Source organism: Cokeromyces recurvatus, assembly GCF_025118155.1.
Source record: "Cokeromyces recurvatus strain NRRL 2243 chromosome Unknown BX663scaffold_4, whole genome shotgun sequence".
In the NCBI taxonomy this organism is placed as follows: Eukaryota; Fungi; Mucoromycota; class Mucoromycetes; order Mucorales; family Mucoraceae; genus Cokeromyces; species Cokeromyces recurvatus.
Genome location: NW_026251390.1, coordinates 25,226 through 52,854, shown reverse-complemented (window position 1 = coordinate 52,854; position 27,629 = coordinate 25,226). Strand labels below are relative to the sequence as shown.

General features: G+C 30.1%; 13 protein-coding genes across 13 annotated transcripts; 7 read left to right on the top strand and 6 right to left on the bottom strand.

Moving 5' to 3' along the window:
- The first annotated feature begins 1,201 nt into the window (after nt 1-1,201).
- Nucleotides 1,202-3,897, top strand: BX663DRAFT_497804 (uncharacterized protein). Its single transcript, XM_051525966.1, has 7 exons — nt 1,202-1,607; nt 1,681-1,788; nt 1,866-2,388; nt 2,460-2,551; nt 2,615-2,721; nt 2,779-3,076; nt 3,176-3,897. The coding sequence occupies exons 1-7, from the start codon at nt 1,593-1,595 to the stop codon at nt 3,800-3,802; spliced, it is 1,770 nt and encodes a 589-aa protein (XP_051385823.1). The 5' UTR covers nt 1,202-1,592; the 3' UTR covers nt 3,803-3,897.
- A 116-nt stretch (nt 3,898-4,013) lies between these two features.
- On the top strand, nt 4,014-4,860 carry BX663DRAFT_242617 (uncharacterized protein). The gene is made up of 4 exons (XM_051521846.1): nt 4,014-4,098; nt 4,172-4,308; nt 4,391-4,439; nt 4,522-4,860. Exons 1-4 carry the CDS (start codon nt 4,071-4,073, stop codon nt 4,635-4,637), a joined length of 330 nt encoding a protein of 109 aa, XP_051385822.1. The 5' UTR covers nt 4,014-4,070; the 3' UTR covers nt 4,638-4,860.
- On the bottom strand, nt 4,712-5,654 carry BX663DRAFT_529401 (S-adenosyl-L-methionine-dependent methyltransferase; the record flags this gene model as incomplete). The annotated part of the gene is made up of 3 exons (XM_051530238.1): nt 4,712-5,030; nt 5,087-5,441; nt 5,597-5,654. The coding sequence occupies 3 exons, from the start codon at nt 5,652-5,654 to the stop codon at nt 4,712-4,714; spliced, it is 732 nt and encodes a 243-aa protein (XP_051385821.1).
- Nucleotides 5,655-6,042: 388 nt separating this feature from the next.
- Nucleotides 6,043-8,250, top strand: BX663DRAFT_497797 (major facilitator superfamily domain-containing protein). The gene is made up of 7 exons (XM_051525965.1): nt 6,043-6,209; nt 6,297-6,439; nt 6,502-6,604; nt 6,699-6,938; nt 7,010-7,233; nt 7,327-7,469; nt 7,571-8,250. The coding sequence occupies exons 1-7, from the start codon at nt 6,067-6,069 to the stop codon at nt 8,081-8,083; spliced, it is 1,509 nt and encodes a 502-aa protein (XP_051385820.1). The 5' UTR covers nt 6,043-6,066; the 3' UTR covers nt 8,084-8,250.
- Nucleotides 8,143-9,083, bottom strand: BX663DRAFT_497795 (uncharacterized protein). The gene is made up of 2 exons (XM_051525964.1): nt 8,447-9,083; nt 8,143-8,391 (listed from the first exon to the last, which is right to left on the bottom strand). Exons 1-2 carry the CDS (start codon nt 9,026-9,028, stop codon nt 8,248-8,250), a joined length of 726 nt encoding a protein of 241 aa, XP_051385819.1. The 5' UTR covers nt 9,029-9,083; the 3' UTR covers nt 8,143-8,247.
- A 351-nt stretch (nt 9,084-9,434) lies between these two features.
- On the bottom strand, nt 9,435-11,208 carry BX663DRAFT_497791 (uncharacterized protein). The gene is made up of 4 exons (XM_051525963.1): nt 11,062-11,208; nt 10,222-10,347; nt 10,010-10,157; nt 9,435-9,946 (listed from the first exon to the last, which is right to left on the bottom strand). Exons 1-4 carry the CDS (start codon nt 11,194-11,196, stop codon nt 9,726-9,728), a joined length of 630 nt encoding a protein of 209 aa, XP_051385818.1. The 5' UTR covers nt 11,197-11,208; the 3' UTR covers nt 9,435-9,725.
- A 112-nt stretch (nt 11,209-11,320) lies between these two features.
- On the bottom strand, nt 11,321-11,926 carry BX663DRAFT_242425 (uncharacterized protein). The gene has a single exon (XM_051521845.1). It carries the CDS (start codon nt 11,725-11,727, stop codon nt 11,404-11,406), a length of 324 nt encoding a protein of 107 aa, XP_051385817.1. The 5' UTR covers nt 11,728-11,926; the 3' UTR covers nt 11,321-11,403.
- Nucleotides 11,927-12,125: 199 nt separating this feature from the next.
- Nucleotides 12,126-13,362, bottom strand: BX663DRAFT_428333 (kinase-like domain-containing protein; the record flags this gene model as incomplete). Its single annotated transcript, XM_051522676.1, has 2 exons — nt 12,126-12,776; nt 12,868-13,362. The coding sequence occupies 2 exons, from the start codon at nt 13,360-13,362 to the stop codon at nt 12,126-12,128; spliced, it is 1,146 nt and encodes a 381-aa protein (XP_051385816.1).
- An 819-nt stretch (nt 13,363-14,181) lies between these two features.
- On the top strand, nt 14,182-16,102 carry BX663DRAFT_497771 (putative RNA methylase family UPF0020-domain-containing protein). The gene is made up of 7 exons (XM_051525962.1): nt 14,182-14,292; nt 14,375-15,130; nt 15,185-15,226; nt 15,285-15,416; nt 15,602-15,648; nt 15,714-15,980; nt 16,041-16,102. Exons 1-6 carry the CDS (start codon nt 14,247-14,249, stop codon nt 15,912-15,914), a joined length of 1,224 nt encoding a protein of 407 aa, XP_051385815.1. The 5' UTR covers nt 14,182-14,246; the 3' UTR covers nt 15,915-15,980; nt 16,041-16,102.
- Nucleotides 16,103-16,224: 122 nt separating this feature from the next.
- BX663DRAFT_467076 (6-phosphogluconate dehydrogenase) lies at nt 16,225-17,656 on the top strand (the record flags this gene model as incomplete). The annotated part of the gene is made up of 2 exons (XM_051524071.1): nt 16,225-16,484; nt 16,583-17,656. The coding sequence occupies exons 1-2, from the start codon at nt 16,356-16,358 to the stop codon at nt 17,654-17,656; spliced, it is 1,203 nt and encodes a 400-aa protein (XP_051385814.1). The 5' UTR covers nt 16,225-16,355.
- A 284-nt stretch (nt 17,657-17,940) lies between these two features.
- BX663DRAFT_548975 (glycosyl-transferase for dystroglycan-domain-containing protein) lies at nt 17,941-19,775 on the top strand (the record flags this gene model as incomplete). Its single annotated transcript, XM_051531119.1, has 5 exons — nt 17,941-18,405; nt 18,465-18,490; nt 18,571-18,614; nt 18,677-18,839; nt 18,911-19,775. The coding sequence occupies 5 exons, from the start codon at nt 17,941-17,943 to the stop codon at nt 19,773-19,775; spliced, it is 1,563 nt and encodes a 520-aa protein (XP_051385813.1).
- Nucleotides 19,776-20,461: 686 nt separating this feature from the next.
- On the bottom strand, nt 20,462-21,282 carry BX663DRAFT_497762 (uncharacterized protein). Its single transcript, XM_051525961.1, has 3 exons — nt 21,130-21,282; nt 20,968-21,064; nt 20,462-20,887 (listed from the first exon to the last, which is right to left on the bottom strand). The coding sequence occupies exons 1-3, from the start codon at nt 21,163-21,165 to the stop codon at nt 20,580-20,582; spliced, it is 441 nt and encodes a 146-aa protein (XP_051385812.1). The 5' UTR covers nt 21,166-21,282; the 3' UTR covers nt 20,462-20,579.
- Nucleotides 21,283-24,182: 2,900 nt separating this feature from the next.
- BX663DRAFT_497757 (sulfate transporter family-domain-containing protein) lies at nt 24,183-27,609 on the top strand. Its single transcript, XM_051525960.1, has 8 exons — nt 24,183-24,633; nt 24,712-24,840; nt 24,900-25,170; nt 25,233-26,025; nt 26,091-26,441; nt 26,639-26,759; nt 26,837-26,969; nt 27,045-27,609. Exons 1-8 carry the CDS (start codon nt 24,609-24,611, stop codon nt 27,247-27,249), a joined length of 2,028 nt encoding a protein of 675 aa, XP_051385811.1. The 5' UTR covers nt 24,183-24,608; the 3' UTR covers nt 27,250-27,609.
- Nucleotides 27,610-27,629: the final 20 nt, after the last annotated feature.

Genomic DNA, 27,629 nt, shown 5'->3' with positions numbered 1-27,629 from the left:
TTCATCCACCTTAGGTTTGAAAGTAGAGTGCAGAAATGCATTACCGTAAAAGTTGATAAAATAAACGAACATTTAGTACAGAAATGGTGAAAGGAGTACAGTGAAATAGGAGATTAACTGTATAAAAAATCGATATTCCATGAACTGATTTGTGTAGGATCCACAGATATTTGCAGTTAATATTGTAGATAGTTTAACTAAAAAAAAAAAAAAAAAAAAAAAAAAAAAAAAAAAAAAAAAAATTGAATATTTTAGTATTTCTCCATAACCCATATTAAAAATTACTTGAAGAAAAAAAACCAGCTTGTGCTTGATTATGAAGAAGCAGCCTTTTATATCCATTGAAAAAAAAAGTTTACTTAATTATCAATATAAGAGATTTATTTAGACTAGATCAACTTCGTAAACTATTGTAGTTATTACTCATTCTTTGGCCATTATACATATAGTATTGAAAGAAAGAAAAATCAGCTCTTCGAAAAATAGCAGAGAATTTCAATAATAGTGATATGTCATTGAATATTCCAGAAATAAAAATAAATAAATAACGAACATTGCCTATCATCCAGCAGTTTGGTGAAAATTTTATTATTATCATTGATAATCTACATACGGTTACTATTAAAACGGGCAAGAAAAAGAATGAGAAAACTTCAGATATTAAAAAAGTATTTACAAAAGAATGGAGCAAAAAGTGAGACGAGTTTATATGTAAATTTACGTGGATGAAAAAGGCCTCAATCTACATACAGTAAAAAAAGTATGGAAAACGCTTATACTATTCCAATTGTGAAAAAAGGTACCTTATTATTTCTCAGAGTAATATACTTGTATAGAAATTATAAGCGTATCTATCAGATTGCCTGGTCAAAATAAAGGCAGAAGGTTTAAAGAAAAAAAAAGTGATTGTAATAAAAGTGCTTTATAAACCTTATAATAAAACAAATGTTGAATCATTTCTTATTATACTAAAGCTCTATGTTGAGATAAACCCTATCAGCGCAGTAGTTTGCTCATTTTTGGGCGAGCAGCATTTCCGAATTTTCTATGAAAATCAAATTTCACTGTAGGCTATACGTACACTCCTATATACACACAAATCACGTGCAACTAAAAAAAATTCATTGTAAATCAATCCTCGAATTGCTAAAGAAAAAAAAAAAAAAAAAAAAGAGCGTCAATTTTTTTTTTTTTCATTGCTGGTACATTATTTTTATCTTAATATAAATATTCACCTAAAAAGAAAGGACAGCGCCTCTTTTTATAGTTTACTATCAACAAAGAAAAAAAAAAAGAGAACTTTACCAGTTTAATTAAATTATGCGTATACCAAATACATATTTACATTAATCAACATTATATTATCACATTTGATTTCTTTGTATCATATTCCACATTCACAACATTTACGATTTTATAAAGCATTATTTTAAATAGAATAGTATATTGAATATAAACAAAAAAAATATAGATTGTACAAAAATAACAATATATATTTTCTCATAAATATATTAAAATCAAATATTATATTAACATTACAACGCCAATAATAACAAAACATTCCAAAAATCAATTCCCAAGTATTAAAAAAAATGTCCTCTGGAAAGGTAATCTTGAAAACAAATTAATAAATAAATCCAATTTTATTTATTCATCGATTTTTTTTTTTTTTTTTCAAAGAATCTCGATCAAGTTCTAATGCCAACTTTATGTTTCGGTGATATTACTCGAGATGAAATTAATTCCGTTCTTAATATTGCTGGTGTTCCTTTAGCTCCACCAGCAAAGGTATATAAAATCACTATTTATATGTAAAAAATAAAGAAATAAAACAAATTAGATAACTAAAGACACGTCATAAATAGACACCTTTTGTAACCGGTATTCAATTTAAAAGACCTGTAGTCATCAATACCCCAATTGCTACTGAACAAAAAAAGCCATCATCCGCAGCAAAAGAACCATTTAAAAAGATCGAGTCTATTATTGAAGAAAAAAAAGAACAACAACAACAACAACAACAGCAGCAGCAGCAGCAGCAAAAGCAAAAACAAAAATCTGCACCTAAGAAAGAAGTGAACCAACAACAAACTGCTCCTGTTACTACACCATCTACGGTTACTACTACCTCTACACAGCCATCTGATGCTTCTTCTGCAACTCCAGCAAGTGTTGAACCAGCTTCTCCACAACCTAAATTAAAAACTCCTGTTTCTAGTTGGGCTGCTTTATTGAAAAAAACTGATAATGTGAAAAAAAATGCCGCAAATACCACTATTGCACCTACAACAAATGGTGTTATGGCAAATGGAAAACCTCCAGTTAGCAAGCCTTCAAAGCCTTCTTCCCCAGTCCCTACGTCTGTACCTAAGTTTACTGGTGTCGCTGGTAAATGATATAATCTTAAATAAGAAATTCATGTATCATCAGTATCAGTAAACTAAATTTTGTAATAATAGATATTATCAGCAAATACGAACCACTCTATAAATCTCCTTTAATCCAGCCTCGTGGTTTGATTAATAACGTGAATACTTGCTTTATGAATGTGGTAAAATATCTAAATTTTTTTTATAACATACAAATGTATATATTTGTCTAATTTTGAATATAGATTTTACAACCTTTATTGCATTGTGCTCCTTTTTATAATCTTATAAAAACTATTAGTAAGCAAGTTGTTCATAAAATTAACAGCAAAACACCTCTATTGGATTCAATGTAAGTAGAATGAAATCACAATAAGGTAAATTATAATCACTAAATACATATATATAGTATTGAATTCATCAATGAGTTTCCGAGTGAACGTCTCGATAGTTTGGAGCCTTATGGTGAACCTTTTGTACCAGAATATGTATATAATGCATTACGTGGACAAAAGAAATTTGATACGCTTCGTGGACGACAAGAAGACTCGGAAGAATTTCTTTGCTTTTTGTTAGATGGTTTACATGAGGAAATGTTAGCTGTTCTTAAAGAATATAATGACAAAAGGGAAGCAGAAGCTAAAGCAGCTGGTGGAGATGAATGGTTAGAAGTTGGAGCAAAGAACAAAACGAGTAATTTACGTTCGGTAAGATATAAAAGATTATATACATGTATATATATATATATGTATATGTATGTGTGTACGAATTCATATTTATATATATATATATATATATATATATAGACTGGTTTTGAGGAATCACCTATTTCAAAGATATTCGGAGGTAAAGTAAGATCAGTCTTACGTTGCCCTGGAGCAAAGGATTCAATTAATTTAGAACCTTATCAATCACTTCCATTGGATATTCAACCTGAAAATGTCAGTTCAATTGAAGATGCAATTGCTAATATGACAATTCCCGAAACAATGCATGATTACACATCACCAAAGGGTATTAAAGTAGATGCTACTAAACAGGTTTATTTAGAAAGCTTGCCTCCTGTATTGGTTTTGCATATGAAACGATTTGTATTTGATAATGTGGGTGGTGTCCAAAAGTTATTAAAGCGCGTAAAATATGGTGCAAAATTGACAATTGATTCTGAATGGTTAGCTCCTGTTACACGTCAGAAGGAGCCCATTACTTATAAACTGTTTGGTTCTGTATATCATCATGGTAGTTCAGCTGGTGGTGGCCATTATACTTGTGATATTCAACGACATAATGGTGAATGGCTTCATATAGATGATACAAACATTACTCCTATTTCGGAAGAAGATGTTTTAGTTACTGAGGAGAATAGTCGTACATCTGAAAGATTACATGCTGGTCAAACTGCTTATATTTTATTCTACGTTAGATCATCATAAAACTGTATTCTTCTTCTTCTTCTTCTTTTTATTGTTACCATTATTTTATAATATTTTCCCCTCTTTTTTTTTTTCTCCCTTCTAAAAAATAAAAAATATACAGATATAAATATTTACTTGCATTGCATGAAAAGGTGGCTTGTTGCTTCCTGACTAATTTTCGGTGACCGTCAATTCTTTTTCGAATAATTGGATTCCACTCTACTTTTTTTTTTTTTTTTGTTTTTGTTTTATATCTTTTATATCTAGTATACATATATAATTAGTAATGGGTGGTGTGTGTAATATTAATAAAGGTAAAAGATAAGGAAGTTTATAGTTGAATTCGCAAATATTTATTTATTTATTTTTGTTAACCATAAAAATTAGTCAAAGGACCTTCAAAAGAACGCTCTCGTCGTATTGCAAAAAGCATAAAGAAAGGAAATAGACAACCTGCAGTTATTACAACCAATCGAGTCATTACAAAGAAAAAGCAAAAGAAGATTGAAAAAGCTCTTAAATATGTAAATTCTTTTTTTTTTTGTGATTGATAAATGTTTTTTTTTAAAAAAAAAAGAAATACTGACTCTCCTTATGTAGGAAAAGAAATATTTGGCTTCAAAAGGCTTAATTGACTATGAAGAAGAAATGAAAGGTAAAAAAAAAAAAAAAAAAAAAGTAACTCTTCCCTCTCTCTTCGCTTTGCTTTAATAACTCAAAATTCTTTTCTTTTATAGATGTTGTTCTCCCAGATCCTGGAAAACAAAGAGTCATTACAGCATGTATTCCTTCAGACGAAATTTTAGCTGCTGCTGCATCTGGACCTGGAACAACCCTTGGTGGTCCTCAATAATTATCAGTTATGTAAATAAATTCCGTTGATTTTTTTTATTATTATTACTAGTATTTGTGTTATTATTATTTGTATTATTTCTTTTCAAAGTAAAATAGATAAGTATCATGGGGATAAAAGACTCTGCCCAGATCATCTGTTGGAACATCTTTCATGATTTCATTTACTTTGATTTCTAGTTCGTCTTGTTGTGCTTTATCAAGACAAGAGATATAACTCTTACTCAATATTCTTTTCCATACATGATCTTTTGGAACCCAGAAATCGTTTTTGAATAGTTCACATTGCTGGATAGGTAATTTAAATAATGAATTAGCTTCTTCTGTGTCAAATACTTTACGCCACCCCATTTTACGGAATTGAGGTATATCTTTATCAAATACTTCATAACAGCTACAAAAAAAAAATCGTAAGACATAGAGTAGAATAGAGACATTCGTATGATTTACTTTCGAAGTTTAGCAACCCATTCACTTCTTTGAGCACTTTCTAAATTCCATACTAAAACACCGTGTCCACCTGAACGAAGAATACGATGAAATTCTCTTAATGCTGGCAAATCATCAAACCAATGGAATGCCTGTGCAACCACAATACCGTCTTGAGAGTCATGATCGACAGGGATTTTCCAAGCAGTACCTTCGAGACAAGGAATATGAGGCAAGAGACGATGTAATTCGTATCGCATATTTTCAACAGGCTCTACAGCAATGAGGTTTTGATATCCAGAGTCAACTAATAACTTGGTCATGATACCCGTACCAGCAGCCAAGTCGATCACGTTAGCTTGTTTAGGAATAAGCTCTTGTATTCTTTTTAATACTTCCTTTGGATAAGTAGGACGTGATTGAGCTAATCATTATTAGTCAGAATATGAGAAGGAGAAAGTTTTATCATCAAATTTAAGGGGTGTTGGGTGGGGTGAGTTTTTTTTTTTTTCTATGAGTATAAATATATACCATAAAGATTGGATTGTAAAGTGAATCCTTTCGAAGCTATTGAATGTACACTTTTCATTCTATTTACTAGCAAAAAAGTAGTAGTAGGATGACAAAAAAAAAAAAAAAAAAAAAAAAAAAAAAAAAAAGCTAAAAGACGCCTTTCTTTTTTTTTATAGATTACAAGTGCTGTTATTATTAGTAACAGGGAAAAAAAATTGCCTTTTTTATTATAATTAAGACAAATTTGTTTATTTTTTATCAGAAGATGAGTTACAAAGTAAAACGAATAAAAAAAAAAGAAAAGAAAAAGAAGTGAACTATTTATGATGATTATTACCAGTTATTATTTATTTGATCTACAATAAGCTCACTTATGTCGTTCTTGAAACGTTCCTGAAAACTATTGCATGTAAATAAATAGTTGCTTTTTTTTTTCTTTTGCTTGTTTGTTTGTCTTTTTCTTAATCTTTTATTAATCTTTTCCCGTTATGAGTCAAAAGGAGAATAGAATCATTACTTCAACGGAAAATGTTTTAGGTTATGAAGCTATTGAAAGAACGCCTTCAACTCAACAAGTGGAGAAAGAAAATGAAAAGATAGAAAAGAAATTAGTAAGAAAGATTGATTTAAAGTACGTGTTTCTATTAAGGACAATTTATGGCTACAATACTGTGTATATTGGATATAATTTACTTTACTTTCTTTTCTTTTTTTTCAGATTAATTCCTTGGGTCTCTATTCTATACTTGTTATTAAGCTTAGATAGGAATAATATAGGCAATGCTCGTCTTGGAAGTTTGGAAAAGGATTTAAATTTAGTAGGAAATGATTATTACACAGCCTTGACGATCTTTTTTGCTGGTAAAAAAAAAAATAAATACATTATGATGCAAATATAATTAACCACTCGCTTTTTGTTGCAGGTTACGTTATTTTCCATATTCCATCGAATTTACTGGTAAAGATATTAAGACCTTCACATTGGATTTCTAGTACAATGATATTGTGGGGCATTTGCTCTTTATGGTATAATCTATTTTTTTTTTTTTTTTTTTTTGAAAATGAATTTTTATTTATTTATTTATTTATTTATTTATTTATTTATTTATTTATCATCTAGTCAAGCATTTACCCATAATGCAGCTGGTTTAATTGCTTGTAGATTCTTTTTAGGTATCTTTGAAACAGGTGTAGGCCCATCTACACCTTTGTTTCTTTCATTTTGGTATCAAAGAAATGAATTAGCAACCAGAGTTGCTATCTATTTTGGATCAGCTACGATAGCTGGGGCATTTGCAGGAGCTATTGCATATGGTGTATTATCTACTTTAGAAAATGCACATGGACTTGCAGGATGGAGGTATATATGTATATGTATATATATGTATATATATTGTATATATTTAATGTGTGTCCTTTTGCTTTACATAGATGGCTCTTTATTGTAGAAGCTATTCCTACAATTCTATTTGGATTAATGAGTTTTGTTGTTTTACCTGATACACCAGAAACAACAAAGGCAGGACGTTGGTTAAGTGCTCATGAACGAGAAATAGCGATTCAAAGAATAAAAAAGAGTGGTAATATAGATGATAAACTATTTGATAAAAAGCAATTTATAGCTGCTTGGCTTGATTATAAAGTATGGTTTTCAGGTACTATATATATATATATATATATATATATATATATTACTTTTATTAGAGAGTTATTCATATATAATATGTATATGCATATATCCATTATAGTGTTGATATACATTGGCTTAAATATTTCACTTGCTAGCTTTGCAGTATTTTTACCTACTCTAATTCGTGATATGGGATTTAGCTTATTAAATGCACAATTACTTACTATTCCACCCTATGTTATCGCTTGTTGTCTTGTCTTTGTAAGGCTCATATTAAAGAAGGATGATTGTCTATTTTACCTGTATATTCATATCGTTTTCTCTTTATATATATATATGTATATGAACATTGATATATTTAGATTGTTTCTTGGAATTCAGATAGAACACTTCAACGAGGGTATCATGTTATGAGTGTTTGTATCATCGGTATTCTCGGTTATCTGTTTCTATTAACGAGTAGTAGTAGTAGTAGTAGCCATGTAGGACTCCGTTACACAGGAGCCATTTTGGTTGCCTGTGGTATTTATCCTATCATTCCACTTACCCTTTCCTGGGTCTCTAACAACCAATTAGGACATACGAAAAGAGGTGTAGCGATCGCTATGACAAGCATGATGGCTCAATGCTTTTCTATGCTGGGTACACAAATCTATCATTCAGAGGATGCGCCTCGATATAGTCGAGGACATACCATCTGTCTTGTCTTTTTGGTTTTAACTGCTTGTTCTGCTGCCATCTTAAGATACTTGCTTGCACGAGAAAATAAAAGAAGAGATAAAGTCTATGGTAAAAATGAAGCTCTAATTGATATGTCGCTTATAGATATAGATGGTGTCTATGATAAACATCCTCAATTTAGATATGCTTTATGATATTTATAAATGTATATAATATGTTTATTATAAATTATGATGATTACTTTATCTAGTATGATGAAATGAAATGAAATAAAAAAAAAAAAAAATACAAATATATATATTTGTATATCTATATATTTATGTGTATATATTTATATGCAATAATGATAATTTTTTTTTTATGCAGGCGTCATATAATTGCCTGGAATAAGACCTCTTGTTCTTTTATTCGAGTCAAGTAACTCAGCATACCACCATCCGTCAGGTTGACGATTAAGAACTGCAAACTTGTCATTCGCATTAAACGATAATTCAGAAGGAATCTAGACGTGTATAAAGTTTTAGTCTTTTATATATGTTAATGTTATTATCCTTTACCTGAGCAGTATAGTTCCATAATGCACGCACATATTGTAAAACAGGCATACCATCCATTGTTCGTTCAGGACACGTACTCTTATTGTTCTTTATTTGTTGAGCTTGATTTTGACGTTGAGGTATTTCCGAGTTGTTCGGGGATTGAACTCTATGTTGTTGTTGTTGCTGTATCACTTTTGGTCTTGATGATGATGATTCTGGATCTTCTTTTCTTTCTATTGGGATTCTACTACTGCTACCATTACTACTGCTACTATTAGTGTTATTGTTATTACTAAGTAGCTTTTGTAAATGATTAAATGCCGCATGAGCATTTTCAGACTTTGCAGGATCCAAGTGACTATAACTTGAGCCAGGTACAAATTTTTGAGCTGTAAAACCTTGCAATTCAGCAGGTGTAGGTGAAGTTGATTTTTTTTCTTTAACAGGAGAAGAAGGTATTTGAATCACAGGTACCTCCTTTCGTTTAGAAGAAATAATCCACCTTTCTTCATTATTATTATTATCATTATTACTAGTACTACTAGTACTACTACTACTATTATTATTATTATTATTATTATTATTTGTTGTATTCATCATAGGAGGAGAAGAAGAAGAAGAAGAGGAAGAGGAAGCAAGTAATGGATTATAGTCGGGATTACGAACAGGTTTATATCTTTCATCGTCTTCATTTATTTCTCTGTTGCCAATTGCCTTTATACCATCAGCTTCATTTGGTAAATCATTGTTATTTTTCTTTTTATCTTTCTTCTTTTCCTTTTTATCCTTTTTATCCTTTTTCTCTTTTTTATTTTTAACTACAATCGACTCTTTATCGTCCATTAGATAAGATATCTAGAATGAATTCCCCTAAGTAATTAATAAAAAAAAAAAAAGAAAAGTAAGAAAAAAAAAAGTTTGTAGTATAATTAAAAAAAAAAAAAAAAAAAAAAAAAAAAAAAAAAAAAAACTCAGAAGCAAGAATTGTGTTGTACATTATTACAATGATGGCATCTTTATTTTATTTTATTTTCATTATCACAACTAGAAAATAGGATGAATGAAATTAATTTATTTTATTCTACAAAAAGAATAGAATGAAAAGGAGAAAAAAGGATATTTTTTAACAACAAGCATTTGACTAAAATTTGGATACAATATATAAATAGAAACAAATTCCAAAAAAAAAAGGGATACAAGCTAACAATAAGTAATATGTTTAATAATAGTGACAAATAAGAGAAGAAAAAAAATTTTTTTTTTTTTTCGTACAAATTTTGGTAAATATGAGACATTTTTAGTTCATTTGAGTGTCTTCATTTGCATTTCCCATATAACTGTCCATATCAGCATCTAAATCTTCTTGGCTTAGCTTTGGACGATTTTCTCTTCTACGACGACGGAAGTTATTACCACTACCACCACGAGGTTTATTATTGTTACTTCGTTTATCATTTTTGGTATTCATTGAAGACACTGCAGAAATAAGAGAAGCATTTGAGATACGCATAGGACGACCTAATTTATGTGTTATATAAGTAACTATTATTATTATCTAATAATTTAATCTATATTATTTACCATCTAATTCTACGTTATTATATGTATTCTTTGCTCTTTCAGCATCTTGTGAGGATTGGAAAACAACATCAGCAATACCAGCTGATTTACCATTAGGACCAATATGAAGAAAAGCTCGCTTAACAGGGCCAATTTGACCAAAAAGATCCTAAATAAATAGATTTTTGATTAATATTTATTTAATTATGTATATATTTCATTTTTTTGCTTACATAAAGATCCTTTTCGGTAACATTAAAATGCAAGTTGGCGACTACGAGACTATTACTGTTACGACTTGTATTGTTTACTTTTCTAGACACGGCTGTATTACGAGAAGATCTGGCTCCATTGTAAGGCTTTTTAAACGCAAACAAAAGGATAAAGAGAAAAAAGCGAAGAGGGTTGTTGATTAGGAATAGTTGTCAAAATATTTTTTTGTAAAAATAAAAAAAAAGTAAAAAAAAATAAAAATAAAAAAGAGCCAAAAAAAATGTGCATAATTAGAAATTCAAAGCATTCTTGCCCCATAAAAAAAATGAAGGGAAAAAAAAAGGAGGATAATCATGTTGAGATTTTTTTTTTAAAAAAAAGAAAAAAAAAGAAAAAGAAATGCTGTTCCTTTTTTTTTTTTCTTCTTTCAAAAAAAAAATCTTTACAATCATACAAAACCTGGACCAAATAAGAAGAGAAATTTCTGTGAAATATGCACCATTTTTTTTCACCCTGCTGCTGCTATTTCTCTTTCTTCAACACCAATAAAAAGAAATATATCATCATTTCTCTCTTTCTCTTTCTCTACTTTCTTTTGCCGAAATTGGGGAAAGTAAGATATAAACAGACAAAGAATATAAAAAAAAGCAGAAATGAATGCCAAAAAAAAAGAAAAAAAAGTTTGATGACTTTTTTTTTTTGTATATGTGCTCTGCCCATGTTCTGTTATACTCCTTTTTTTTTTTTTTTTTTTTTGCTTCATTCTACTTTCTTTTTTCTTGTGTATAGAATGCAAAAGGATGTGTACTCTTTTTTTTTGGAAAAGGTAAAAAAGAATAAAATGAGTTGTTTTAACATACCGAAGAGCGACCACCAGATGAACGATTCTTGTTAATACCACCACGAGTGTTACGACGAGTGTTATTACGTTTGTTGTTACGGTTTTTGCTAATGACGTCGTCAAGAGCCATATCAAGAGCGCTAAGATTACTCATTGTTTTTTTTTTGTTATAGATGGAGTTTAATAAGAAAATAATAAAAAAGAAAAAGAAAAAAGAGAAAAAAATAAACAAAAAAATCTTTTTGTAAGGAAAAAAAAAACAATTTCGTCACCATATTTAAAAATAAAATTTAACCAATCAGGTCATGCTTTGTATAAATATTTAATACCAATAAATTTTATTATAGGGAAAACCTAAAATTTACATACGTTTAGATAATTCACTTTTATGGTCTTTATCTTGATAGTTAGTTGAAGCATCCCAATCTGCAAGTGTAAAATCTTCAACGGATCCCTTTTCTGGCCTAGTTCGAGCAAATTCTTTCTCTAATCTATCCGATGATAGTGGAGATGTGTTCTTGCATTTTTTAGTTATTTCTTTACGTTGTTGCTCTAACATGTTTGAAAATTTACTTTCAGACATATCCATGTAAGACGTATTTGGAGGAGTAGAATCACTTGGCTCTTCACTCACTAAATTTGGGACCTTATCAAGATTCTTGAACGCGTTACTATCAGAATTCATATTAACAGAATAAAATTAAAAAGAAATACGAAAAAATAAAAAAAGAAATACGAAAGAAAAAAAAAAAAGTACATGTATTATATAAGTTTATAATAAATTCCAAGAATTATTATGATATACATACGTAATAAAAATAGTGTGTGCCCTCAGTTGTTGACTATTAATATATATATTTATCTATATAAAAGACTTGATACTACTTGTTAAAAGCAGTAGCATAAAGAAATATCAATTGTATAAAATTGATTATTATTATGCAAAGTAACATATAAACATAAATGTCTAATATTTTAGTAATAGTTGCATCACACATTACTATAAGCGTGTGGTGGGGAGTAAAAAAAAAAAAGGGGGTGGGTATAATGTAGTAGTAATAGTGTAGGTAAAATAGTGAATAACTACGATCGATGGATAATATGCTTATGAGTTTGACCGTAAGAGTCTATTGAGTCATGATTACAACAAGCTATCGATTTTATCCAGGGATCATTTTCAAGTAATTCATCTACAGTAATACGATTCTTTGGTATAGGATCCAACATACAATATAAAACTTGTCTTTGAGCAGGCGTAAATGAATTGAATGGATAAAAGGATGTTCTATTATTAAGCTCCCTTTTAAAAGTAGAATAGCCATCAAGATATTTTCGATAGGAACTATTTGATTGAACTGCCCTTTCCCAAATGATACCATTTAACCAGATTGAATAGAAAACGATACCAGCAGACCAAACATCGATAGAGGGACCCCAATAAGATTTACTTGTAAATGTCTCTGGTGCAATATAAGGCTCTGAACCACATAAGCCACGACTTTCATATCCTTTTGTCTCCCAGGGACGACGAAAGACATCTGATACACCAAAGTCAGTTATCTTTAATTTCCCTTGAGCCGTCATCAATAGATTTTCAGGTTTAATATCACGATGGGTGACACCAACTGAATGAAGATAAGAGATTCCTTGAAGTAATTGTTTAAAGCAACATGCCTTTTCTATATCCGTCATGATTTCAGCCATTATAATTGAAAATAAATCACCTCCAGAACACTATTTAAATAGATACAAATAAGCAAATATTCCTTATATATCAAGGTAAGAAAGAAAAAGAAAAAGAAAAAAAAAAGAAAAAACTATTTACATATTCCATAATCGTACAATATCTATCTTTACTATCCAAGACAAGATCAAAGGTTTGAACGATATTTGGATGTGTAAAAGTAGAAGAAATACAAAATTCACTTGTCAATCTTTTCATATATTCTTTTTTACTTTCACGCGTTGATTTTTTATGATATTGTTTAACAGCATAGAATGATGTATTGATTGATTGATCTTCTTGGTTTAAATCTGTTTTTTTTAAAATCATGACAGTAGCTGATGAGCCTTCACCTAAAAGTTTGTAACGTTTACCATATTCTTTTAAACTTGCTGTATGATGACAATAGCGCAATCCTCCTGTAGTAGTAGTAGATGCTTGACTTGATACACTATAGTCGCTATGAACTGAAGAAGCAGTACACTCAGAATGATTATAAAGAGAAGAGTTGGACGATAGTGTCGATATCCTATTTTCATTGACATATGATTTTAATTTCGGTAAACTTTCTTTAAGTTGAAAATCATGATGAATCATTGTATCAAGTAATATTTTATTTGCGTCTTGTTCAGACAACATGATATAGAATCAAAAGAAAATAGAAAGTAAAGAAGAAAGTAGAAAGAAAAAAAAAAAAAGTTATTTTATATGTCACGCAGTCTTCTTCGATACTATGTCTTGTAATACCCATTATTGATAATATATACACACATATAAAATGCCTCAAATACAAGATAATCAAAAAACTTTTTATAGTTGTGGCTCATGTCCAATAGCACAAACGACGCCCCTTGTTTATTTTATGACGATTTGTTTGATGTTACACACTATAAAAAAAAACCCAGTAATAGATTTCCTTATAAAGTAATTAATCGGCCCCAAGAAGTGATTAAAATCCTGTTTCTTATTGCATTCATTCATTTAAATGATATCAGGTAATAATAAAATAGAATGGATGTCTATTATTTATCATCACACATTAAATATTCATCATTTATATAGTTAATAATGAAGAGGATCTGATATGCTTTAAAGGTGCGGGAAATTATCATATAGAATAATATGTCATGTGCAATTTATTTTACAGCAAGTTATTTCCTTTGCACATCATGACTGATAAACTAAAACTAATCATGTAAATTAACAGGACTTTGATAACTTCTATATTCTAAACTAAATTAGACTCTTCGTCATCTATAATAAATAATACTACTACGTCCATTTAACATTTTGATATTGAAAGAACCTTTATTGCTTGCATGAAAGAAAGGAAGAAGAAGAAGAAGAAGAAAAAAAAAAAAAAAAAAAGGCAATCACTGTCTTTTAAAAATTTTTTTTTTTTTTTTTTTTTTTTTTTTTTTTTTTTTTAATAGTTAAGCTACATGGAACTAATGAACATTTACTAGATCCATTTTGACATCATGTTGGATTTAAGAAAAATTCATTTAGTATTTCATGTACCTGAAGGTAATAGTAATAATTAAATAAAAACAGAATACATCTATCTATCTATCTATCTATATACATACATATATATCATATATCATAGGCTTAGAATTTATTGCAGTCAAAGATATTCAAACGTCATTACATGATGACACCATTATTCAACAACCCAAGTTTTATTTTGATGCCAAGTCAGGCAAGGTACACATGTTTTGCAAAGTAGAGAGTATAGATAAAGCAAAACATTATCTCCAAACTGTACCACTCTTGAGTATTTACAGCATGACCTTAATAGCATCTGCCTCTGTGATACCCACTCATTTATTTACTGATAATAAAGAAACAACAGAGCACGGTGTTTGTAACTTGATTGTAGAACAAACTAAAAAGACATCATGGGATCTTATTCTTCAAGATAAAAGAAGAAGAGATAAAGAGGATGAAGCAACGATATCGTTCAGAGCTACTTTTAAAAAGGAGCAAGTCAAACATCCATCACTTCCAAGTAGTCAAGAGATAGCAGGTTATATCGGTTTTGCTTTTCATGAACTCTTTAAGGATTGGAAAGTGAAAATGACAGATTATACATATGAAATATTTTCCTTTTGGTTTCAAACCCCTAATAATGACTTGCGAAAGGAATGTTGTTGTTTTGATGATGATAATGATGAATCGATCATCTTATTACTCGGTGTAACGATACCCATTCAAGAAGATCAAAGACAAAGAAATAGAGTATTTGTTGGAAGAACGAGTTTAAATCCTTGTATAGCATATTGTTTAGCCTTATGTTCAGACCCTAAACCTGGTCAAGTTATATTAGATATGTGTTGTGGCACAGGCACTATTCCTATTGAAGGTTAGTAATAAAATAGATGCATGTATATTATGTACTTAATTCAATTATTTATAGGTGCCTCAAAATTTAAAAATGTGTTTTGGTTAGGAAGTGAAGGTGAGGATGAATAATAACGATTTTGAAGCAAACTAAATAACTTGAGATGAATTTATAGTCAAAGTAAAGACATTAGAAGAAAGAGCGCTAGGAAATGTAAATCATTGTAATTTAAAGAATATAGATCTCATGTTGGGCGATGGTAGAAAGTTCTGTTTTAGAGATCATTCTATTGACACCATTGTCTCAGGTGAGTAGCTGCTTGTTATTTCCCTACGCATGTGTATACGCATATGTACACATATATATATACATTCATATACACACGTATATACATGCACACATACACACACACATACACACACACACATACACACACACACATACACACACACACAAATATTTATTTATACGCATAATTAATATACAACATAGATTGGCCATGGGGACTAAGAGAAAATTCATTTAATCAAATTCAAGGAGTAAAAATACACAAATTAGATGTATATTATTTGCTTTATTCTTATTTATTTTATTTTTAAATTAGCTTTATCCAAAATTTATGAAGCAAATGTGGAGAGTATTAAGATTAGAAGGAAAAGCTTATATTGTAACTCAGGGACGAAAATTGATGAATAGAGTGTTAGCCTATGATTGGTGTCAAAAACTATGGGATGTAAATGAAATTATTCCTATTGGAATTGGTGGCTATGATGTATATCTCTATATTTTGTCTAGAAAGCAATAAATATATTATTACGTAATATATACATATATTTATATACAAATTTATATAATAGAGAGTGAGAGAGAGGTACTTTGTACTATTCTTGATAATAAATATGTATTAATAAAACATCACTGTATTAATCAGTCAATTAGACTTACAATTGGATCAATAATTATTTCTACTTTTTTATACGAAATGACTCACACCAATTAAAAATTTGAATTTATCATAATGCATTGATCAAGAAAAAAAAAATCAGTCATCTTTGCTTTTTCATTGGCTAATTCTTTTATGTATGCAATGATGTTTGGTAAGGTTGTTGTTGTTCCCTCCGCCAATTTCTTTATATAAATACATATAGAAAGCTCTCTCTTTTTTTTTATTTATTTATAAATATATATATATACATATATATATTTATTTTGTTTTCTTTAACTCTTAAATATATATACATATAAAATGGCTTCTCGTGCTTTTGCATCTACTCTTCGTACAGTAGCTCGTTCTAATATTTCTCGTTCTGTCTTGGCCGTTAGACCAATGTCTATCTCGACTAATAATACCAAACGTCTTGCTACTAAATCTGTTGTAAGTAATAAGATGAATATATAAAAAGAAAAAGAAAAAGAAAAAAAAGGTTATTAATTTGAAAGGTGGGGATTTTATATACATCCATACATGTATAGATAAATACCCAGGTTCGTGGTATAAAAACACTTGATTTTGGTGGTACTAAAGAGAATGTGTATGAACGTTCTGATGTCCCAAAAGAAAAGTTATTAGAAACGTTTAAGAATGACACTATTGCTGTTCTCGGTTATGGTCCACAAGGTCGTGGTCAAGCTTTAAATTTACGTGATAATGGTGTGAACGTGATCATTGGTCAACGTGAGGGTAAAACCTATCAACAAGCTATTGAAGAAGGTTGGGTTCCTGGTAAAAATTTATTCCCTGTCTTGGATGCTGTTGAAAAGAGTACTGTGGTCATGAATCTTTTGTCAGATGCATATCAAAAGGAAATTTGGCCTAAGATGAAGCCTCTTTTGACACCTGGTAAAACACTCTATTTCTCTCATGGTTTTTCTATTGTCTATAAGGATCAAACACATATTGAACCTCCTGAGGGTGTCGATGTTGTCCTTGTTGCCCCCAAGGGCTCTGGTTTCACTGTCCGTCGTCTTTTCCAAGAAGGTCGTGGTATTAACTCTTCCTTTGCTGTCTATCAAGATGCTAGCGGTCATGCAAAGGAGCGTACGATTGCGTTAGGTATAGGTATTGGTTCAGGTTATATGTATGAGACTACATTTGAAAAGGAGGTATACTCTGACTTGTTTGGTGAACGTGGTGTCTTGATGGGTGCCATTCAAGGTTTATTCCAGGCTCAATATGAAGTCTTGAGAGCCAATGGTCATTCTCCTTCTGAGGCCTTTAACGAAACTGTTGAAGAAGCCACTCAATCTCTTTACCCCTTAATTGGTGAACGTGGCATGGATTGGATGTATTCAAATTGCTCTACTACTGCTATGCGTGGTGCTCTTGATTGGTGGAGACCCTTCCATGATGCCTCTAAACCTGTCTTTGAGGAACTTTATCAATCTGTCAAAGATGGTTCTGAAACTGCTCGCTCCTTGGATCGAAATTCTCAACCTGATTATCGTGAAAGACTTGAAGAAGAACTCAAAGAAATTCGTGAATCTGAAATTTGGAGAACTGGCAAGACTGTTCGTCAACTTAGACCAGAAAATGCCGGAAAGGATTAAAAGAAAAAAAAAAAAGAAAAGAAAAGAAAATCAAAAATATGTACTTAGACATGCTCTCTGATATCATAATACATGTGTAGATGATGCTTATTCATTTAATATTAAAAATGCCCTGATATATAAACATCTTTCCTCTCCCATCCCCTTCCTCCCTTTGTTATTATTAAAAAATAAATAAATAAATAAATAGTAAATTGTATCAACCTACAGTCACTTTTTTAGCATTTTTTTTTTTTTTTAAAGAAAAAAGAAAAGGATCTTGCAACTATAATTTTGTTTGCTTAATGAATAAGCTATTTAGTCGACAATTAGATGATGCTGATGATAAAAAGAAATACCTTTATAATAATTCAAAACGTCATTTTAAATCTTTAAGGTCTTCTCCCTCTTCCTTTTCTTCTTCGATTCCACAATTACGGAAAAGACGATCTCTTTTGTCTGTAAAGGGCATCGTGTCAATAATCATCGTTGTCGTTATCATCTTCTTCTTATACCAACTTACTCATAAACAACATAATACACAACACATCACTCTCAAGGATCAACCCATTTATAAAAAACATAAAGGCACATGTTCAGCCGTTCTTTGCAATCCAACAAACAAATGTTCAACTTGGAAACCTAATCATCAATATAACTGGACTGATTTGTCAAAAGCTGGATTATTTCGCGATCTATCCACCATTCAGCTCGATTTAGGATGTGTGTTAAAAATTAAAATAGAAGAAGGGATCGACGAGGGTAAATGGGTAACGATTCCTGAGGGATTCACAAAGTGTACTGAGTTGGGATATGGGATCAATTGCAGAAATTTTGTGCAGATGGATTTGCAAGGTTAGGATTAAAATAGAACATCTTATAACATAGGGTCTGTTTAAATAAATAAAACACATACTTATATTATTATTTATTAGCAAATGTTTTAGTGTTGGCGAAACAGATGAAAAAATAATAAAAGGTACGAAAGAAAAAGCGGTTGTTTATATAAAGTAAAGAAAAAAGACTTATAATTGTTTGAAGAACAAAAGAATGAAGGAGACGAAATCATTCTTACATATCGAGAAAGTGATATTTCAACGAATGAGGAAATAGATGTTACGATGATCAGTCAGTTTTCAGTCAATCGTTTAGAAACATTCTCCAAAGCAATTGAAAATTGGCAAGGGCCTATTTCGATTTCTATGTAAGTTTCAGTGACGTGAACAATCATTTTTTTTTTGTCTTTCGATTTATTTATGTATTCTATTTATACAGATACCTTACAAATCCAACTGATATTGATGAACTTATTGAGTTCTTTGAAATTGAAAATAACTTTAATATTTACTCTCAAACTATAATTACACTCGTAAAACCCAGTTATTTAGATAATTCAAGCTTACAATATCCTATTAACCATCTTCGTAATATTGCAATCACTGAGTCATCAACAGATTATATCTTTGTAATAGATGCTGACTTTGTTCCTTCAGTTAATTTATATAACTTTGTTCGTTCTCGGCTGATTCCATTTATTTTATATCAATCAGGTAAATTACCACTTACTGCCTGGGTTGTTCCTTGTTTTGCTATTCATGAGGAATTCAATCATTTACCTATCCCTAAATCATATGATGAGTTAAGGAACTTGGTAGGTAAAGGTATTGCTTATATTACTGATCCAGGGGCTGGGCATGGACCCACTTTAGCCACTGAGATAGCTATGGCGAGACCTTTCTTGTTGGGTAATCCTCTTGCTTACGAGGTATGTTATGAGTCTCAATGGGAACCCTATTATATCCTACATCGTTCTGCTCCACTTTACGATGCTCGTTTTAAAAATCAAGGTGGGGATAAACAGTCGCATGCTTTACATTTGAATGCTGAGAGATATCGATTTATGGTCTTGAGAGAAGTATTCATGGTTCATAAGGATCATTCTACCATGGTTTGGCCTGGTGGCGGCTTTGAAAAATCACAAAAGGCAGCTACGGATTGGAACTATTTTGAAGGCTTTTTACGTGAAATGGAAGATTTATATGGTAGTCATGTCCGATGGCCCCGTGGATGTAGTGCAGGAGCTATTGGATGGCAAGATCAAAGAAGAGATACTGTTGGAATAGCTGCTGGTGCAGTATAGATCTTTAGACGAACTTATGTTTAGATTCTCTCTCTCTCTCTTTTTTTTTAAAAAAAAAAATCTTATATCGTGTACTTGTATGTCTATTATACTATATACATGTATGTGTACGTACTTTTGAAAAATAATAATAATAATAAGAGTATATCTGTTTTTAATACTCTTTTACATAAAACATACACAACTGTTATGAAATATGATCAGATGACGTAGTAGTAGAACTTTCTATATTCTCAAGAATAGCATGTTGATTATTATTTTCTTCTATAGTCTGTAGGAAGAATTTGAATGAGGACCAAACCAAGCTTGAAGTATACACCTATTAGCAGCATTTTTTTATTAATTAAAAGTTAACGTCGATATATAATATGAATTAGGCTCTTGCCTCAACAGTATTGGAAACAGAGTTTGTTATTAAACCATTATAATTACAACTCTAATTATATAATAGATAAGTCCTTAATTTGAATAGATCATTCCATAGGAGAAAAGACGATAGAAGAAGAATCATGTTCTTTTAGCATAATCTTACATAATATTTTAATGCTTTATCAATACATAATAAATAGCATGGATATACGATACTACCATCATATTTATGTAAGTATATTATTACTTCATATTATAGATCCATCTCTCCATGTTGACGATACACTTATCGTGTAAAGTAGAATTAAAGTCATTACATTTGTATACAAAACTTGACACGTTTTATTTCATTCATTATATCGCTTACTTTTTTTTTTTTTGATGAGGCAAAATATTAAATAAATATACAGAAAAAGAAAAACGGAATTATGAATTTTAGTTCATAATAAGGTTATAGACAGTACAACTGGCAGTACCAAGAAGAGTAAGAAGACCGAGCATTGCAAAAGCACCACGGTTACGCTTGGCAGGATCACCAGTAGCATAGCCACTTACGTAAACAATACGACCTAAAAGGAATACACCTGCAGCACCTGTAGAGATTAAAGGGTATTGAAGACCACCTACTAACAATAAAGTGCTATAAAGAGGGAAAACTTCGAGTGTATTTTGATGGGCACGTTGAGTACAATTGAAAATATTCTTCTTTGGGTCTTTTTCAGCTTCACTCTTTTCAGCATAAACTTTTTTTTTTTTAATCAGGAAATAAGTATAATGACACTTGATAAATGAATATATATATATATAGAACACATCAACTTACCATAAGGATATGGAACCTTAGCAGCTCTACGAGCAGCACCAACTTTGACACCTAAACTGAAAACATAAAGTGCACTTGCAATAGCAGTACCAAGAACCTATTTAATTTATCCCCATTCATATTAGCTTCAACTGAAACAAATCATTCGTAAATAAGACTTACATAACCGTATTCAGAAGGAACAACAAGAGCAACCATTTTTTTTCTTTATAATTAAATAAAATGACAAAATAAAATAAAAAAAAAATATCTATTTATAATAATAATAAAAAAAAAAAACCCACCTATTTAAGTGGAATTAAATTACTGTAGTAGTGGTAGTGGAAGTAATAGTTTAATAATTATTATTATGCAGTCACCCATAGCTTATCTATTATATTTGCATTATTGGAAGATGCCAGAACAAAAATGTTATTGTATGATTGGCCAGTAGAACTTTAATCAAATAATTACGAATGCTTATGAATTAAAACATTTTTTCATTCTCCGATAGAAAATTGTTTACTAATGACATTGTAGAACTGAAAGGATAATAGCATCATGATAGACTGCTATTATAAAGCCAAAATTCTTTTACCTTATTATGGACTTTAGACTGTCTCAATATCCGAGGTGATAGGCATTTTATATAGCAAAGACAGAGAGGAGATTATGTTCAACTTTCTATACTACTGATCTGGAAATAATAGAAAACATATCTTCTTCTATAGTTATGGTATCCCTCTTCTTCTACCACAAACAATATTGTAATCGTTATTATCAAATGAATAAAAGTAGTGTAGCATGTTTTATTTAAGGGATATATCGAGTTTATTCATGTTAAAACATCTCAAGCATTAATATATATATTTTATGAATGTTGTCTGAAACATGATACTAATAAACTCTTGAGATTATTCTCAAGAACAAATAAAAGCCTTTTTTTTTTTTCTTTCTTTCTTTCTTTTGAAACAGTCTTCTTCAAATATTTCCAGACTAGCTTCCTTCATAAACAATGATGCGTTGGATTAAACTATTAATACTTTGACAAGATATACTTACTTCATGCTGGTTTATATTTCTTCTTCTTTTTTAGAAATTTCATCTTCTATTTTAATTCTTTGAGGGCATCAATAGTCATCATTCTATGATTTTAACGTTATAATAGTTAAATAAAGTAATTGTGTACTAAATATGAAGAATAGATTATAGTCTTTTGGAACTTTTTTCTTTAAGACTTTTAGTTTATAAAAAAAAACATACTTCAAAAAGAACATGTATATTTGATAGAGGTATTATTTATACGCATTATTATTATACGCTTTTCGATTTCTTGGGTGAATTGTATCAAAAAAAAAAAAATCTTCGACCTTGTAGAAAATAACAAAATTACTGAATTCAGAAATTAGTATAGAACAAATAATACTTTAGTACTTTTGTTGAGTAAATATCTGTACATTTTTAATATTTGTTTAGGCCTTGAATTTGCTAACATTATAGTGTTCATATTCATACAATACATTTATTTTGTTGATCGCTTTAAGGCCATTCTTAATTTATTTATATGTGCTATTAGTATTCACCCCACCCCCTTTATAGTTCTCTAGATTTTCTTTTCCAAATATTTAGCTGACGCTCATAAACATCTAATTTATATCTAGAACGTGTCAGCAGGATATTTCTATCTTTTAATATCGTGACAATAGTCAAGTTTTGACAGATACTCCCCCCCACACACACACAAACTAAAAAACCTTCCTCCTTCTCCTCCTCCTTTTCAAAGCTTTCGTGGAACACATTATTTCTAAGACTTTCATAGCTCGTCCTAATTATAATATCTAACGCGTCACTACAATTTAAAGACCATTTTCCACAAGAATGTTCGAAGGCATTTGATTTTTATCCAGTAATGGTAATACATATCTATTCATCAGTTGACTATATAAATGGTATTTTTAATGGAAAAAAAAACCGATAATATATAACTTTGGCGTAAATAACAAATGAGCATTTATTATATCAGATAGAAAAAAGTAAGTCTCTCTTTTTTTTTTTTTGTATATAGATATAAATAAAGCTTCAGTTTTAAGGTAAGTGATAGTCTAGAATTTAGCACCATGAAATATAGAGTGATGAGTTCATTAAATGCAAGTATTCTAGACTCTTGAGAAAACTTTACCTTGTGCATCCTTTGTAAGCAAAAAAAAAGAAAAAAAAAGAAAAGAAAAATAAATAGACCTTCTGTTGGACAAGCATGATATAATATTCTTTGTTGACAAAACTAAATATAGCTTTATTAATTCTACTTTAACAAGGAGTAAATACGGTCAGCGTCATCAGAAGATATTTTCATATTTAATTCAGACCAAGCTAAATATTATCCAGTTGAAATACATCCATATACCATGAATGAATAAAATATTCCTCATTAGTGATTAGTATTAACAAAGAGAAAAAGAAAGTTAGCCTTATCCCTCTTATTAGTCTAGATGTCAAAGAATCCAGTATTTTACATGATGGTACATAATGAATGTAAGAGCGTGATTCATTCTGTGATACTGTTAAGAAGAAGAATAATCTATATAAAAGTTCTAGAGCAGTCATTACTTATCCTATGATTACTAATTTATGTCTTCTGCTCAGTACTTGCTTCAACTCAGTAACAAACCGAACTTGAGATAATTTAATTATCAAGAAACAAATGTCTTCAATTTGTAGTAGCAACCGATTTTACTAATAGTAACCAAAGCTTCTTCTTATGATCTTTAGAGAGTATGTACAGGTTTCTTTTTCCTTGTGTACAGAATAAGTAAGTACCTTTTAATTTTTAAAATAATTTATTGAATATCAAAAAGCGCTATTGTTCATGTATCTAAACTTACAACAAGAAGAAATAGTTCATACTCTACTATATGTCAATATAAATGATATTTTACTTATCAACAAGCTCCAGCACTGTTTTAGACTACTATGATTCATTACGGGATCATTCATTTCTACTGCCTTAGATAAAAGGGCTAAATTACAAGATATAATTATTCTTTCTTTTAATGGTAAATAGTTTTATTTGACTAATTTTCAAGCTATATTCATTCCATGATTCCACTAAGTTTATATTCTTCCCACCCCGTCCCTTTTTTTTTTTTTTTTTGAAACTACGATTTCTGAATTTGAATCCTCCACATGCATTTTATTATTCCATTTAATCATACCCTATTAATCTTCTTCATCATTGTTCATGTTACCTTATTTCAATAATCACAAAAAAAATCTATTATAAGCTGTAAGAGTAGTCATAAGCTTAGCTCCCTTTTTTTTTCTCTTTTCGTTAACTAATAAGGTAAAATAGACACATTTATAAATCATCTTTCTTCATGTGTGAAGTTACTGATTTAAGTTAAAATTTATTGCTTATTAATATAGTATTTAATGTTCGATTGTAGACGGTTTGTAGAAGAAGAGAGAGAGAGAGAGTTATATAAATATATGCATACATGTTAAGGAGAATTTATGCAATAGCATATTGAGTTCTTGGTGAAACAATAGCAGTATTATGACTGGTTCACCACAAATATATAAAATGAAATAAATAAATAATAATAAAAAAAAAGGTTAGTTTGTTCTTTTCTTCTTTTTTTTCTTTTTTTCTTTAATGAATAAGTATGCATCATTCAATTGATAGTCCAAGTAAGCGATTATATATATATAAAAAAAAAAAGGGTTTTATAATTCAAATATGGTTCATAATTCTAACATTTATTTAAGGCACCAAATCATTTTGTATTGAAGATATTGATGATGATGAAAATCTTCCTCCAAATGCTTCTGCTATGGAAACACAGCAACTATTAACAACAGAAGATCAAATACCTCGGTATTTAACATCTTCACCATGTAAATAAGTGAAATTTTATTTATTTATAATCTTAACAAACAAAAAAATGTCTTTATAGTACCTTCCATAAGGTTAATAGATGAAGCTCCCAAGAATACTTGGAGTACTTTGAAAACTAGATCTAAATATTATCTCCCTATATTACAATGGCTACCTTTGTATAATCGACACTTATTCTTAGGAGATTGTTTAGCAGGAATTACTTTGGCTTGTTTATTGATTCCACAAGGCTTGTCTTATGCAACGGCTTTATGTAAATTAGATGCAATTCATGGTTTATATGGTATTGCATTTCCTGCTATTTCATATGCTTTCTTTGGAATGTCACGGTAACCATTTTTATATAGTTAGATATCCATCTATTTATTTATTACTTTATATAAATATATAGACAAATGTCTGTGGGACCAGAAGCTACTTTAGCCTTATTAATAGGGTCATCTATTGCGCAACAAGAACATATACAATCAGTAGATGATTACCAAATCGATCCTTTAGCTTGGGCATGTCTCATGACGTTGTTTGTAGGCTTATTTACTCTACTTCTTGGTATTTTTCGACTTGGGTTCTTGGATAGTCTTATGAGTCGTGCATTATTACGTGGATTTATAAGTGGTGTCGCACTTGTAGTCATGGTTCAACAAGCCATCACCCTCTTCGGTTTAGTGGAACTAAGTAAAGAATGGGGGATATCAGAGGCCTCAACTACAGTAGAAAGATTATATTTTCTTATTAAAAATATGAATCATGCTCATGGATTATCCACCGTTGTATCTATTATTTCTATCTTTATTTTATTAGCAATGCGCATTTTGAAAGCAAAGCATGGACAGTCTAAGAAATGGTTTCAACTTTTCCCTGATGTGTTGGTGGTAGTTGTTCTATCTATTTTATTAACTCAACATTATAATTGGGATCACAAAGGTTTGGCTATCTTGGGTAAAATCGAAAGTGCAGGTATTCCCCTCCCTTCTATACCTTCTTTCCCTCCCAGTAAACATATGAAAGATTTATTGGTTACCTCTGCTATGATCTCTATTATTGGCTTTGTAGAGTCTATAGTCATTGCAAAGATTTATTCAAGTCGTCGTAATTATTCTGTAAGCCCTAATCGAGAACTTGTTGCATTAGGAGTAGCCAATATATGCAGTGGAATATTTCAGGGGATACCTGCCTTTGGTTCAGTAAGTATTCCCATTGATGATGATTATTATTACTTGGATCATACTAATCATTATCATAATAAAAGGTATCTCGTAGTAAAATCAATGATAAAGCAGGTGCTCGTACTCAAATGGCTTGTTTAGTCACCGGTGTCATTGCTATTTTAGCCATCTTATTTTTATTACCCTATTTCCATTATTTACCAAAGGCAGTACTTTCATCTATTATCTTTGTAGCTGTCTTATCTCTCCTATCTGAACTTCCTGAGGATTTACACTTTATCTTTAAAATTGGAGCTTGGAGAGATTTGGGTTTACTACTTATCACTTTCTTTGCAACTATCATTATTTCTCTAGAATTTGGAACTCTCTTGGCAGTCTCACTTTCACTTTTAGTAACAATTCGAGAAACAAGTTATCCCCGTATTTCAATTATGGTAATGTATACTATTTAAATAAGGAGTGATAATAATATAATAGATAGACATATATAAAAAGAAAGAAGGAAAGAGAAGAGAGAGAGAGAGAAGGGTTGGAAGGGCTTGTGACTTTGGAAATGAATACAACAAGAATTTATGACTAATATCTGATTTTTTTTTTCTTATTTGGAAAATTGACATTTATTGTATATTAGGGAAGAGTAAAAGGGTCAATTAGTAAATTTAAACCTATTCAAGATGATTCAGGAGAAGTTGAACATTTACAAGATGTATTAATTATTCGTATAGAAGAAGCTTTATTTTTTGCAAACACAGGTAAAGATGAATAGATTAAAAATCTTCATCTTGTATTCATGCTTATATGTATATTTTTTTTTTTTTAAAAAAAACAGGCCAATTAAAAGACCGACTAAGACGTTTGGAAATGTTTGGAGATATGTCCATTCATCCTTCTGAAAATCCTCGACGAAGTGAGTCATTGTATACTATATTTGATGTTGGCAGTATGCCTACTATAGATGCAAGGTATATAAGAGGAACGGTTTAAATTAGTGAGCCAATCAATTCAACTAACTGAATATTGTTATTATTCTTATTTAGTGCCATTCAAATATTATATGAAATTGTCGAAGCTTATAAAAATAGATCTGTTGAGGTTTGTTTTGTAAGATTAAGAGAGCAGCCCTACAAGATGTTCAAGAAATCTGGGTTATTATATTTGGTAGGCCAAAACCACTTGTTTAGAAAGGTTTCAGAAGCCATAGAATTTGTTGAACTTGATATATCAAAGCGGGGTAACATTTGACAAAAATAGAAAAATATCTAGTTTAAAATGACTCGTAATCTATCCTTACAAGTGGAATATTATTTATTAGAAATTTTCTATTTAATATAAATGTTTAAAAAATGAAACTTATGGCTAATAAGAATAAGCTGTCTAGTTTATTATTAGTATTTTTTTTTCCTGAAAACTTTGAGAGCTTATTCTTTAAGTAATGAACATGTTTATTCTATTGAAGGTTATTAGATAACATGAATGAATCTCTTACTGCAGACAAACTTCACATAATGATTGGGCTATCATCCATCTTTTAATCTATTTTTTCGATTTTAATGTCCGATATATAAAATATGGTTGTAAGTCACTATAGAATATGAATATAAGAGAACTTTAAATTTTCCTTC